General features: G+C 36.1%; 1 protein-coding gene across 13 annotated transcripts in view; it reads left to right on the forward strand.

Moving 5' to 3' along the window:
- GTDC1 (glycosyltransferase like domain containing 1) overlaps nt 1-9133 on the forward strand; it is a 421645-nt gene extending 412512 nt beyond the window's left edge. For all 13 annotated transcript variants that reach the window (XM_058434258.1, XM_058434259.1, XM_058434260.1 and 10 more), the window contains 3 exons: nt 2307-2377; nt 3075-3166; nt 8025-9133. In XM_058434258.1, the coding sequence (XP_058290241.1) occupies nt 2307-2377; nt 3075-3166; nt 8025-8108 (247 nt within the window). In that variant the 3' untranslated portion in view covers nt 8109-9133. The remainder of the gene's footprint in view (nt 1-2306; nt 2378-3074; nt 3167-8024) is intronic.
- Nucleotides 9134-15821: the final 6688 nt, after the last annotated feature.

The following is a 15821-nucleotide window of genomic DNA, read 5'->3' on the forward strand; positions in this document are numbered from 1 at the left end:
TAGTAGACTCAGGTGTCACAACTGTGTCTCATCCTCATTACAGTAAAAAATTTCACCTATCAGATTCATTATTGCTAGATAATGCGACTGAGAGCCTTTGCAGACCCTCCAGAAAAGTAATTCAGCCAAGCAAAATTATCAGCTAATTATATTTAGAATCAAAAGCCCAACAACTATTTGCAGATAAATTGTATGAATTGAAGTGAATAGATCTGAATATTAAGATTCATAGATTTGGCAGATGATTTGTTAATTGGAATAAAAAGGTCATTTACTAGTCATTTTAACAATAGATCAATTGGAACTCTGTTATTTAACTGGTAGTGCCTAAGAATTGAAGTGATGAATAATTGTATTATTGTCATGAGATAATTTTTAAAAAAATAAAATGAGAAACTTATGAAAATGAATTTTATAAATTGGCTTTAAAATACTATGGCCTATTTAATATATTTTAAAACATAGTCCTCATCTAAGTAATGTATATCATAACAAGTCAAAAATAGAACCAAAAGAGATGGTGGTTTTTTCCTTGATGAATTAGAAATATAACCATGACTAACATAATTTACAAATAGAAGTTGAAATCCCAAATTTGTAAATTTTTTCTTCCTAAATCAAATAATGCCATTTCTATCTTACTGTATTTTAATTAGCAGAGGTTTTTTGGAAACGGCATGGTACATATTCATACGATGACTCAAAATGTAACTTGGCCTGCAATTTTCTTTCGGGGAACAGAATACTCTAATTCAAATCCATTATTAAAAAGCAGATAACATGTGCACTCTCTGAAATGCCTATGACTTCACTCTTTTGATTTTATGTAATTATAAGAGAATGTTCATATGTATTTGCTTTTCGATTGGCACAGCATTTAAGAACTGAATGTCTTCAGATAAAGTGCATATTTTCTTTTGGTCCATAAAGAATATCACTGGTTTATAAACTCAAAACTTTTCTAAGTGTTTTATAATACAGTCACAGTGTAGTTTATAGCTGTGCTTATAATAAGAATCTCTATGTGTACCCTATGTATCAAAAAATATTAGGTATTAGTTTGCATTCTGAAATTAATAATTGGTAACCAGAACCTGTGCCTTCCCACTAGATTATTTTGTAACTTCTATCAGTTCTCAAGCAGAACTTTGAACTAAGTATTTTTCCAAAATTTGCAGCTCAAAGTAAATACTTTTCATTGAATTTCAGTTAACATAGGAAAATAGAGAAAACATCACCCACTTAAGAACAGCTAAAGTTTCATGCACTTCCTCACTGTAAATACACAAGGTAAACACTGACATGACTTCAGAATACTCTTGGGTTGAAAAAAATCTGCAGTTCAAAATAAATTTCCCCTTTGGTCTACATTTTGGATGCAATTCAAAGTTTCTCCTAAAATAAACATATTTTAAAGGGTGTTTTGAATTTCACTGCATAATTTCTAGCCAACAGAAATGACAGTGGTATCTTTAAAGTTGATTATATGTCAGATCAATAGCTATTATGCAGGGCTAACACAGAAGGAAGATGCAATACCTTCCTTCTGCTTAACGCTTCTACTGTGACGTGAAGAAAAACTTCCCATAGGTGGGTCCATGGGGAAATCCTCTCACGAAGTGAAACTTTCATGTTTGTTTGTTTAATAATACAAGCATTCTTTGCTGATAAAATGGAAAGGGAGCTGAATTTTTAGTCAAGAAAGCAAAATGTTCATTAAAGTAATCTTCATGAGAGTTTTTCAACAAAAGGGGGAAGAGTTTTACACTCTGCATAATAACAAATTGTTTTGAAGCATGAGCTTAAAATGAAAACGCCCCATTACAACAGATTGTAAATTTTTTTTCTGATGCTTTTAAAAGTGCCTCAATCTTTTCTACAGCGACAGTGCTAAAGTTAAGTATTTGCTATTTTATTTAAACATTTTTGAAAAATGAACATTCTGAGGCTTTGCAGCATTATTAAGAAAAGCTGTCCATACTTTACCATGTTGTTACATGTGTTTATCTGCTGATTATAAAATGTGTTAAACAGTATTTTAAAAACAAAAAAAAATGCAGAGCTGCGCTTTGATTAATTCAGTGAACAAAACATATGCTGTTGGTTCTGTTCTATGAAATTCATATATGATCAATAAAATCTTTTAAAAGAGCAACTTTGGCTTTTAGAATTATACTGCCGACCATGTTTTTTGTCCCAGTTAACTCTGGGCTCATTCTGTTAACTTAGGCAAACAAAACCACTTTCTGGCTATGATGGTAATGTCTTTTTAATATATTCTTATCCTCTTTCTAAAATTTTTCTAGGTTGGAAGCTGTGTACTGTGGGTGTTACCCACTTTGTCCTAAAGATTTGGTTTATCCCGAAATATTTCCAGGTAGCTGCTTTAATGTGCATTCATCTTTATTGAGATTTAATATATGATTCATGCTAAATTAGAAAGTTTGAAAATAAACTTAGGCAGGAGCAATTGTTTATTTGGCAAGTCAACATGTTAGTGTTAAGGAAAATTTTATGTGTTTTAATACATTAGAGTAAGCTTATATTTACCATCTGTTCTTTTAAGATAACAAAAAAGCAAGTTTTCAAATAACATTCTTCATTGTTAGCATACACATCCCATAATGATGGATTTTTATAAGCAGGTCAGTGTTGCTGCAATTGCTTACAGATTTTTTTTAATGATACACAGAAAAATCAGGGACTGAAAGTCACACCAAATTATTTAAACAATCGACTAGTTAATAATATGCAACTGTTGTACGGGTACATACGGCTATAGTACCAGTTCTTTGAAAAAATTCTCATCACTAAATGTATCACATATGCATTGTGTTACATTAGAATAATGTATTTTAATCACCCAAAGGAGATGTCTAAACAGCACAACTACACAGTCTTATTTAGCATTAAACATCCTTGTGAGCTGAGGTAACCTTATAAAATCATGCTTAAATAATGTAAAACACGAGGCGGCACAGAGCAATATGCATTTTTAATTAGTAAAGTGACTAATATCGAGTGTGTGCTTTGAGGTTTTTGTCTCATTAAAAATGTATCTGTTTTTCCTGCAGCTGAATATCTGTATTCTACACCTGAACAGCTTTCAAAAAGGCTCCAGAATTTCTGCAAGAGACCAGATATTGTAAGAAAACATCTCTATAAGGTAGTTATTGAGAAGAGATTTACATGGTATAAATGCCATATTGAAGTACAAAGAAAAATCTTAAAAAAAAAAAAAAAAAATTTAATTAACATACTAATGTTTAAAGGAAACATGCTAGGGAGGGATATTAGTTGTTACACTAACAAGGATTAATTAAACTGGATGCCAGTTGTATTAACCTAGGTCTTATGAAATACGTGCACTTAATGCACGGTACATGCTTTTTTTAAAATTTATTGTTTTGTAAGATGACTGTCCTTTACATTTAGCCCCTAGAGGCTTATAAAAATGAACCTGGATTAATGTAACTCATTAGTTTAAAAGGAAGTAAAGGAAAGATTCTACAATTATACTAATGAGGATAAGCCTTTCTTCCCATCATAATGAATTCTTTAGTCCTCAAAAATTCAGGTGAATGACATTAGTGAAGTTTGGTGTTCATTTTTGAACTACTTGAAAGGTGATTTTTAAGAATTGAATATTTCTCGTGTCCAGTTTAATAGAAATGACATAAAAAATCCTCAGTTTCTTTAGAATAAGAATGTCAGTCTCATCTCTGAATGGCAAAGGGAAAATAGTGTAAACAGCATCATCATTCACTACCCTCGTTCGTTATCTTCTTTTATTTGAATCAAGAATTTTACATTGTTGAAATAACAACACAAAGAGGCCCTACTAAAAGTCTAAGTAATTGAACTAGGATAAATCTGCTTTATGAGTTTTGAAGGTGGCTCTAGGCCATGAGTAATATACCTTTTTATATTCTTCGAATGTAGCATCTTCATTTTACATAAATCCAGTATAGTTTACAATCTAGCAGTTTTATAATCTAACATATTTTAATTTTCCTATGTTAATATGTAACCTTCTACATGAAATACAGTTCTCTGCCTTTTTTTTTCTCCTTTCCCTGTTCGTAGCCTAAAATACATATTTACATAGTGATACATCAAAACATGACTTTGTTTCTACAGGAAACAGTTAAACTTCAAGAAAAAGAGAGAGAACCAAAAATGCAATTTAACACCCAATTTCAAGCTCATTATCTTTCATTGTCTATTAACTTGGCAATGGTTCAGAAGGTAGCTCATAATAGTTTAAAATGCTGACTGAACAGTTCCAGCTTCAGTATTACTCCTTGAGTCAATAGTATTGTATTGTATACATGGGAAGCTCCACAGAGAAAACAGTTGTTCAAGATTTACCTCAATATTTCCTAATTTTTTAAGTTCAGCAGTAGTTTTGTTTGTATGAAATATCAGTCAAATAGTTTCCCATGTGATAGACTGTCAAAATATGCAGATAATGAAAATCGAGGAAATACAAGTATTAGTACAAATGAATTAATTTTCTATATATGACACAAAGCTATTTTCAGTGAGTTCTCTGTCAGATTATTGATTTTTTCCCTCTTTGGATGAATTTTTGGTAAAGTATTTATAAATGTGTTTCCACCATCAAAATGTATCAGTCTGTAACGTTGCTTAACCCTGTTATTCTGCATCTGCAAATTTTAAACCTCTGCAAATTTTTAACCATTTCAAAAGTCACTGCAACAAGTTGCCTCTAGTAAGAAAAGAAAGCAGATGTCCAGTTGAAATATTTTCATTCAGCTACTGCCGTAACATAGCTATAATTATTTATTTTACAAACAGCTTCTGAAAAAAAGAATGGCAGCTTAGTGGTATGTTGTTAATATACCAAATTGTTCCTCACACAGCTTAAATGACAGTCTATATCTTAAATGTTATTTCATTAAGCTATTACATGTTAGTACTTAAATATATTTTAGTTTGTACACCATACAAACCTGCATCTCAAAGTTTTATAAATTAGTAATTCATGCAAAAGCATTTATAAGAGCTTATTTATATAATTCATTTTTAAGCATTGTCTACCATGGATTTTTCTCTCATAAATCTTTAACACATTTTCACATTGGCCTTCATCCATAGTGCTTAGTGATATTGTCTAAAAATTAATTTCAAAAATTAATAAATTAGTCTAAAATTTTCAGTAATCAGGAGCTTTATGATACAATTATTAGGAAAAACTGGCATGTTGCAAGGTATAGAGTTAAAAGCACAGGAAGGACCACAGATTTAGTTTGTGTGCTGTTTTAGGATTTAAAGCCAAAACAGGAAAAAAAAAAAAATCCCTTCTAAACCTTTACAATAATGATACAACAAGTTATTGTAATTTTTTATCTTGTGTTTTATAAATAGACACATTTTCAGGTAACATTTGCTTTTACTAAATACTAGAGAATTAGCATTTTAGCTTTTACCTACTTTTCTTATGCAGTCGGAAAGGATTTTTTGTGAGTACTGTGAAAAGAATGTTGGGAGTTATTTTTAGATTTATTTCATTGGACAGTGCTGTTTTGCTTTTATAAAACATATGCTTCTAAGATCTGAAAGGATAGAATGTCACTGAATTCTTTAATTTGTTCCTTTTACATTTTTACACCTTACTCTTTTTTTGTTGTTAAAAGTTTACATTTTAAAATCATTTCAACTTCTTATCATATAGAGTTCACTTTAGGATAGGATTTTTCATATGGATTCACACTTAGAAATTTAATGACTAGAATAAGGCTACTAACACTTGGCTTTCTTCTCACATCAGACATTATACTTTCAATATGAGTGAGAGTTTGGGGTATAACTTGAAGCAGGATTTGAAACAGAATGCTAGTAAGTGAAAAGCAGAAACAGAATTTACTTTTTTTCTTAAAGTGACTCCTTCTATCACAGAACACTTGTGTCCATAACTTCCCACCTGCAATAGTTTCAGACCTGAAATACTTAAATTCCTCATTTGCATGTATGTGTGTACTCGCTCAGTCTCTTTCTCTCTTACACACACACACACACACACACACACACACACTTGCCTTAGGATTGTTAGAGAAATTCAACACATGCAAAAATTAAATGTTCCTTAATAATTTTAAAAAACCTAAAACCATTTTTCATAATTTAGGAAAATATAAAACCACTTCTTACAAAGTTGATGTCTACAGTTGAGTCATTGACTATAAACTTGTATTGTCGAGACATGTACTTTTTCAGGTCAGGCAGATGCACTGGACACATACTTCTCACAGAGATAAAATAGGGAGCTCTTTGATGACTCCTAAGCCTAACTTGAACACAAGTTTCTAGAAGTAATCATAAAAGAATCAGCTAAGGATTGACTCCTTAAACTAACAATAGTTTTTCCTTTCTAACCCAAGCAAATCTAATACTGTGAAGTTGTGTTTTTTTGGCCTCACTTTTATTATACCATGTGAATTTACTTATGGAAAATTCTCAACAATTATTTGAGATTAGTATTTCATGCTTTTAGAGAACCCTAATCATTATATTTTTAAATGCTGTTGAAAGACATTTTATAGCTATTCCCTCGTTACCAGTATTGAAATGAATATAAGAGTACAAATAGGGCAGTTGTGTAAGGTAGACATCATCCAGACTGACAGAAGAGATTTTCATTCCCATCCTATTTTTCATTTACTTTTATTTATAAATTGAATGGTATTCTCTGGTTTAAAAAGAGAGAGAGATGCCATTCTTGCTTTTTGAGAGTGACTTGTAGTTTCTTAAGATTTTTCAGGTGATAGCTCCTGATTTTTTTGTTTTCCTCTTCAAGTTCTTCAACACTGACAAAACTTTTATAATCTTCTATTATTTGGAAGAGAGAATAATTTTTAGAGTTCTGCCGGAAACTAATTCCAAACAATAATTAAGCTTACAATTCACACTCATTGCCCAGAAAAGCCATTTGTGGTTATCTTGATTATGTCAAGCTATATGTACCTGAACCACAGCCAAGCTACTTTGTATCCTTCAAGAAACTGGTCACCTTATAGTCCCCTTTTAATTTGAGCTTAAACTCTAGATTTGAATAAGGTGTTGCTCACTAGTTTTAATACTGCTCTGGAGTCCTTACTTTTTCCTTAAACATGAAAACTTAAATGTTTATGACATTCTAAGAACTTCTAAAAGCTCTCAACTGCACCAGCACAATTAAGGCAAATTCTCAGTCTCAGTCTCTCACTCTTTCTCTCTCTCCCTCCTCTGCCTTTCCCTCTCTTCTTCCCTCTCTCCCTTCCTTCCTTCCTCACCTCCTCCTTCAATTTTATTTGGTCTGGCTTTCCTTTGATTTGTCTAAATAAAATAAAATAAAAGGAAAAAGTCTTTTAGCATCACAGATATGCTTTGGCTGATTAAGATCAGTTCGAGGTTTCGTCCTTCTCTGCTACTCATTTGCAACCTGATTCTAGGTGATTTTCTTGGCCTCTATGTGATTCATCTGTAAATCTGGAAGAATATTTTTTAAAATATCAATTTACCCCTGAGGTACTGCTATAATGAAATAATGAATATAAACCCGTTGTAAATATGAAGCACTTTTTAAATTTCACGTAATAGTAATGGCATTTATCTTTGTGTCTTCATCATTTAAAAGTAAAATTCACGGCAGAAACTTGTATGTACAGTGTTATGTGTCTTGTGTTTATATAAGTTAAAAGTTGGATGATGAACTTCCATCATCCAACTATGAATGGTTGTCATTCATAACCTAAACCAAGAAATATGTATGCAGCAGAATATACCCATTTGCAGAAAACAGTAGCCTTCTTCTCTGGTTGGAAATACAACGACACTTTAAACCAATCAGAAACTGAGATTTCCTGAGGTGATGAAACTCAAGAACCATTTACTTGGTGGCTTTTTGAAATGTAATTGACGTAAGTGATGCAGATTTGCAATATAAATTTTCAGCATACTTTCATCTTTTAGTCATCAATGCTCTTCACTTCTTTCTCTTCTCTCCCTCCTCCTCGTTTCAGGGTGAAATCGCTCCGTTTTCTTGGGCAGCCCTACATGGTAAATTCAGGTCTCTGCTTACAACAGAACCTAGGGAAGATTTGTGACAGATGGGGCTAAGTCACAAACTTGCAGCCTAAGGCAGAATCCGAAGAACTTTCCAGAGTGTGCCCATATTTACCTGATCAGAGAGAAAAGAAAATCTGCAGAGGAAGCTGAGCCTGGCTGCTTGTCATAGCTGACACAGAGCCATCTGCCACAAACCTGTGGCGGCTTCAGATCTCCAATCCCTGCCACCACCCCAACTCAAATTAAATACAGATTCCTAGAGACGTTATGATGGTTACACATGTCCTCGGCATCACATGTAGGAGACTGTTCAAAAAAAATATGTGGCCTGTTGTATAACCGCACTCATGTATCCCATATGTGGTGCCACATTGAATTTCCGGTTGAATCCGTTTTTATCCTTTGTACTGGATGACATGGTGCCTGAATTCTTTCTTTTCGCCGACACGATGGCAGCCAAACTGCAGCTTCAAACGCTCACACTTGGCTGGGTTTCTACCTAGGTTGCCAGGTTATCATCGGAGCCTTCTTGTGTCCTCAAAGGGCCACGAGGCCTGAAAGGAGGATCAGAATGCTTTGGGACTAATTGGGCAGCCATCGCAGAATTGTTTGTGGGCAAAGGGCTGCTTTAGCACTTTTCTTTTAGCAAATTAATGACTCCCAGGCACAGGGGGTTTTAAGTGAAGGTATTAATAAGAGGTCTGGCAGGTATTCCCATGATTCACAGAGTTACATTTGCATTTAATTAATCTTAAAGAAAGTTGCAAGATAAACAGCTGTAATTCCGACAAACATGACAAACACAGTGAAGCCAACTATCCCATAAAATGAACACTGACATACTTGTTTTAATTTTTTTCCCAGGGTAAAAATAGAGAAATCAAAATACTCCTAACAAAACCAGTAATTTCGATAGAAATATTTCTCCAAAATACTTGCATCCACCTACAAATACAACCTTTTCAAGATAAATCGCTTATGATTCCAATAGTCAAACTGCTGTGTTTGTTGATGTAAAGATGTTTTGAATGGCTAGATGGTAAAATAAATTTTTAATAAAGTACCCACTGCAATTTTTAATTAATATATTCATTTACGTATAGATGTATACGTCTACCTATGTGTTTCTCACTGAACGTTTTCCTTGTGACAGAGACAACGAATACAATTGTTTCTTTTCCGGATGAACAAGGATCTGTTTTGCAAATGTTTGTAAGATATTATGACATTTCCAAGATTTTCTTTGCATTCTGGAAAGCAGGAGGTAAACATTTGTAGTCATTAAGGTAAAGTCTGTTGATAAACCATCTTCTGTTTACTGACAGGTAAATTGTAACTTTCCCTAGCTTTTGAATGAGTAACTTCTATACACCACAAAGTGAGGCACAGCCAGGGAAAGGTGGCTAGACAAGGGGCAAGCCAGGCTTTCTAGCTTCTGGAAGGATCGAGTAGCCTAGCAGGCATCTAAGATAGAGAAAGCAATGATTCGGAAGTCCGGTAGGGCCCATTTGACAGGTAGCAAAATCAAAAGCACGAAATAGATCAAGACAAAGCCCTTCGGAGAGAGGCAGTATTGCAAATCCAAGAAAGCAGCTCAGAGTCTATGAGCCCTGGGAATTTAAAAGCAGGAAGAGTAAGAAGCAGAAACAAGAAGCTCCATCTGAACAGACTCCTCTCTCCAACCTTTATGAGACCCACAGTGTGTGATGGGCCACCACGGCACTGGCTTCTAAACTTTTACAGGGAAGCCAGTGAACAAATTACCTCCTCACCCAGAAAACAAAGAGCTCAGGAACTATTTTGGAAGTTCCTTCCAGTCTAAGACTGTGGAACTCAGAATCTAGCAGGTGTGTTCCTTTGGATAGCAAAACTAAAGATATAAATATGAATAAGAAATTCTTTGCCACTTCTCCTGGGCAAGGTTATACTTTATGCCATCTACTGAGATAAACCAGACGAGTCAGTTTGCTTCTGTCAGTTGCTGTGTCACAGATGACATCTTCTCAAAATAATATTATCTCACAGCCAGGAAATAGCGCTTCGTTTACTGTGTTTTTCTATCCTGAAAATAAATGGGCTTATGCTTCATAGTGGCTAAGATACTCTACACACAACTAGTTAGTACCCATAGATCTTTTCTCACTGATAGGAAAACAAAAAAGCATTAAACACCTTTCAGAGCGTACATCTGAAACATTTACGTATTTTCCTGATTTAGGCAAATATAATATTGAAAGTTACCTGTATGTAGGCGTTTTTTCTACACTCACGAACGCAAATCAAATTTTGCCGTTAGCTGTGGCCGACATTCCTTCCAGGACAAAAACTGACATTAGGCCGGGTGCGGTGGCACGCACCTGTAATCCCAGCACTTTGGGAGGCCAAGACGGGTGGATCATGAGGTCAGGAGATCGAGACCATCCTAGCTACCATGGTGAAACCCCATCTCTACTAAAAATACAAAAAATTAGCCGGGTGTGGTGGCGGGCACCTATAGTCCCAGCTACTCGGGAGGCTGAGGCAGGAGAATGGCATGAACCTGGGAGGCAGAGCTTGCAGTGAGCCGAGATTGTGCCACTGCACTCCAGCCTGGGCAATAGAGCGAGACTCCATCTCAAAAAATAAATAAATAAATTTAAAATAAATTTTAAAAAAACTTACATTAAAGGTGTCACTTATTTGTGTGATGCTGAGATTTGGAATTTAAAAAACAATTTATAAAGACTGTAATGTCAGAGTTGCTACTGGTTCACATAAGCAATAAAAAGTTTTGTAAATTGTAATTCTTAACATTTAAAAATATGTAGGAGCGTGTGTGTGCACGTGCACACGCATGCTTCTCAACACCCATGACCTAGTGGAATGGAGTGTTATTAAATAAGTTAATCAGTATTTTGTTGAAATCTCAGCAGATAATTGGTACTACACATTGACTCATTAATTCAGTTTCCCTTATCAACCACCCCCATCATTTATTGTTTTGAGTATGTTTAATGGAAAACTTAGTCTTTCGATTGTTTTTTCTTTTAAAATAAAATCAATTTTAATTTTAAATGTCTTTAAAAGTCCATCCATTATCAAGACTTTGACACAGTGTCTTGAAATACAGCTCACCCTAAACTTAATCTGTTTCTGGCTAGATGTTTCTAGAACAAATATCAGGGCACGTGGTTCTTAACCTTCTCGTTTATACTGTGTTGATCGGAAATAGATGCAAATACCTGTTTAAAAATGCTCCTGGTTTAATAAGCCTCCTTCAAATACAGTTAAGTTTAAATGCCCTGCTCCTGTTCTCAGTCCTTCAGACATCAATATGGCAGGCAGAATCCATAAGTCAGTGGAAACTCTTAGCCATAGAGGGCTGCAGAGATTAATTTCAACACCTTGAAATGCATCTGGAAGCAAAGATTTCATTTTATATTGAAGGTGTTAATTATATTTGATATTTTCAAAAGTAAAATCTGTTTTTGAGAAAGCATCTGCTACCCAGAAATATTATGAGCCACAAAAGAAATTTCACTGAAGTCTCAAGATACTTTCTGTGGATGATAGAATCAGTTTTCAAATGATAGTCCATGCTGTCTTTTAATGCTGACATACACTGTGAGTCTTACTCTTCTGCTGACTATTGACCCAACTGCCTTTCTTTTTCAGTGGAAAATTTGGGACTATTTAATATTAGATCTTATGTTTAACAATGAAGACAGTATATTATAAACCACTGACTTGAACATGTTTCATTTTAAAATTTGAATTGTGACACAGACAACTAATGCTCGTATCCTATGCCCTCTCTTTAAAGCTATTCATTAAAATATAACTGGGGAAGTTTGAAAAACATGCGAGCAATTCTACATGCTGCTCAAAGATGCAGACGTGTGATTAAAGTACAGTATTACAGAAAACCTGGGAATTAACCAAACTTACAGTAATGGTTACGTCAGAGGGGCCATGGTAGAGAAAAAAAGGACATAGAAGTAGGGAGAGGTGCATTCGTTGCATGATGAAAAGTCTGTTTCTTAAGCTGGGTCATGATACACAAAGGCTTCTTGCCACTCTTTGTGACATTTCACGTGTCTTCAGTGTATTTATTGCATATACCTTTTGATAGGAGATATAAATACTTTGGGAAGCATGCTACTAGTTTTGCTATCAGGCTATCCTTAACATTTCTTGGTTTCCTCAGTTATTGATTGAGTCAGAAAACCGCTTGCCTCAGACAGTGATAGAAACTACTCTACTGCCAGTGTTGCTTGAGAAGACTTTCCTCTGCTTAACAGGAGCCAGGGGCTTCACCTCAACCCTCATGCTGTGGAGAAAGTCAGACTCAACTGGCCACAGGTTCCTGTTTCTTGGGGCCGCTGATCACCATTTCTAACCTGCCTGTGGCATTGCAAGCACAAGATGGAAAACTATAGCTCTAAACTCCCTTCTGAAGGTTAAGGAAAGGCAGATGAAGGCAGATGTTAAATGAGCCCAGTCTTTTTCATCTCAAACAATTCAGAGCTGCCCGTTAGAGCACAAGAGCTCTCTGAGCTCCCAACCACACTGCCCACTCCCCATAGTGTTGCCTCTCCCCTTTCCTCTTTAAGACGCAGGAGCAAATCGTGGTCTTTGTGCTTTCATTGCAATCTATCCCAGGGTAAGAGTTCTCCCTGGTATCTGTGGGATGCCCTCGCTGCATGTGAGGCACAAATGGCTTCAGGGACCAGGATCCTCACTCACTCTGCAGTCCATTTTTTTAAATTGGAATTTGGGATTGGTTTCTTCAGGTGTCCCACCATCATCTATCATTATCTGAGTTATTCCGTATCCTCTCCCAACCCCAAGGAGAGGATCCTAATTGTTTTTATAAACTGATAGAAGGAATTGGTGATTCTTGGAAGATAATTTTAAATGGTTATATTACTTTCCTATTAGTTACTGCATTTAAATAGCAGACCTAAGGTGGGGTGTGAGAAGATGTGACCCCCAGGAATATTGGTATGACCTTTCTCAAGCAATTTGAAGTCCTATAGGTCTGAAAATTTAATGTCTTCAATATCATTTCACAGATGAGAAAATTAAGGCACATATAGTGACATATTTAGGAGCTGAAGTGTGTTACAGAAACAGTTTTTTTGTATAAGCCTTTCCCTATGTGGGATGTTATCATTGTCACCTATGTGCCTTTCAGGAAGCACCAAGTGCAGTGTGCATGACTCAGTTGGACCCCTAGTTCCCTTCTATTTCTCTCTCCAGCTGGCAGGAGACAGCAAAGGACAGTGGAGGTGATTATTTTGTGGCCAACATTTCTGCCGTTAAAAGGGACATAAGAGACTATGCAATATGGCCAAATTTTTTTTTTTTTTTTGAGAGGGAGTCTCACTCTGTTGCCCAGGCTGGAGTGCAGTGGCACCATCTCAGCTCACTGCAAGCTCCACCTCCCGGGTTCACGCCATTCTCCTGCCTCAGCCTCCCGAGTAGCTGGGACTACAGGCTAATTTTTTTGTATTTTTAGTAGAGACGGGGTTTCACCGTGTTAGCCAGGGTGGTCTGAATCTCCTGACCTCGTGATCCACCCGTCTCGGCCTCCCAAAGTGCTGGGATTACAGGTGTGAGCCACTACGCCCAGAGTATGGCCAATATTTTAAGTGTTTTTATTATTGCTCTGGTTCTCCCTTTAGGGAGGCATTCAGTGAGTATACCCCATCTGTCACAGGCCCCCACCACTCCCTGTGGCCTTACACTCTGCTGAATTCATACATTTAGGTAACTTCCCTGGCCCTCCTGAGAGGCACTTATTTTTGTAACCTCCTGTATTTGACATGTAGGAAAGTGGGGCCTGAGGAGAAGTTGACTTGCCTTGGGTCCCACAGTGGTGCAGGCAGATCTAGAACTCACATTTTCCAGGGCTCTTTCAGTAGGCTGTGGTTGAGCAGTAGCCAAGACCACCTCTTCAAGAAGGGAAAAACATTTGTCTTCTCATCTCTTTCTCCTCTTTCTTCCTTCTGCCTCTCACTGTAAGAAGAAATGTGTTAATAAGTTGCTAATACCTTACTCTAGGTGTATTTCATGTTACACCAGCCAGTACTTGTATTCTCAATGACCATAAGGAGAGGAATGCAGAAGAATTGATTTCTGTACTAAAAGTTCAGACTCTGTGGCACTTGTGATATTTCTGGACAACTGACTCTTCTCTGTTGCCTTTCGAATCACACAGTGGCAAAGCTGCTCACCAATGTATGTATAAAGCTGACCCTTCATCAGATAGGCAGCCCCCAGTGTCTCCCCACACAGGGCGGAAGAGCAGAGGGAGCAGGTGGCAATGTGACAGCACCTTGAACTGTGCATCACTGGGCCTGCTCCCCCTCATCCCAAAGCAATAACCCAGAAATTACATCCTGAGACTTACTTCCTCAGAAAGAAAAGGAAGGGGAGGGATATCTTAAAAAGGAGAAACTTCTAATATGGTATTAGACTGTAATTCATAGGGAAATTTATGCCTGAGATATGAATTTCTGAAAATAAGGGGCTTTTTTGGAAGGGAAACACTGACACATCCTTAATTATAGAGTAATAAATACCAGTGGTATATTATCTTTCGATATTTCCTTACACAGATATCAAAGCACGCAGCTGTTTTTGAAAACTGATAATCAAGTACAATATAAGTATATTACATCTTGCACTTACAACACACCCTTCAACTAAGCAGCATCATGGAGCACTTAACGGTGAGAAACAGAGCTGCTCATAGTAGAAACCTAACTGAACAAATTAGCTTTGAATTGTAACTTAAGAATCGTAGTCAAACCGAAGCGTCTGTCCTTGCCAGGAAAGGCATTCCAAAGGCAGGGAGCATGCCAAGGAAAAAGCCTTTGCTTCAGGATTATGGAGACAGTTCTGAAAAGCCAGCATAACTTAATGATCAATCAGAAAAATATAGAGCAGTAACTACACAACTGAAGGATGCATAAAAATTGTACAAAGCGTTAATAGTGGAATGGGGAGGTAGGATGGGATTTTACGAGCAAGTATTAAGCTCTTGGAAAGCTTCATTTGTTGCCCTCAATCCACACAGCAGAAAGAAAGAGAAAGAGACAAACTTGGGCAAAGAAAAGTATGTGGACAAATGTGGGGGGTAGAAAAGGAAATGAAGGTTAAGCAAGGCCAATATGATTCAGAATAAAAGGGAGGGAGGGAAGTATAAGGAGCCAGCTGTAATTACTGAATGTGACATTAAGAAGAGCTGAAATTGAGAGGGGGAGGTCTTGAGTATTGTACTAAGTGGATTAATGCCCTCTTCCTCGGGTGTCTGAAGTTGCAGATTTTAATTTATTTGGTGCAGGGATTTATTACAGAATTCTTAATGGGTGGGGAGATAAACAGGGACAATTATAAACTCTTAAGAAGTAGAAAAGAGGACCATATAATACTTTCTATAAATTTAACGGTAATAAACAGGGTTTCAAGCTATGGACAAAGGTAGTCAAAAAAAGCATTGAGTCCATGATAATAGGACTAAAAGGGAAATAAGAGGGATGTCCAAAAAACTTAAAGACCAAAACAAAGAAAGAAAAACCCACATAGATGTGTGAAGCCAAGGATTTTGAATGACTTGGGAGCTAGTTTTATTGCCGCTCTCCTTTCTCCACCCATTAAAAAAAATAAATCATAACTCTGGCATTTAAAAACCTACTCACCTACTCATGAACATCATTTATTAATATAAACTTAATCCTGTGCTATTCTTTGGTGGGTGGTAAGAA

This window comes from Hylobates moloch, unplaced genomic scaffold (genome assembly GCF_009828535.3).
Source record: "Hylobates moloch isolate HMO894 unplaced genomic scaffold, HMol_V3 SCAFFOLD_24, whole genome shotgun sequence".
Lineage (NCBI taxonomy): Eukaryota > Metazoa > Chordata > Mammalia > Primates > Hylobatidae > Hylobates > Hylobates moloch.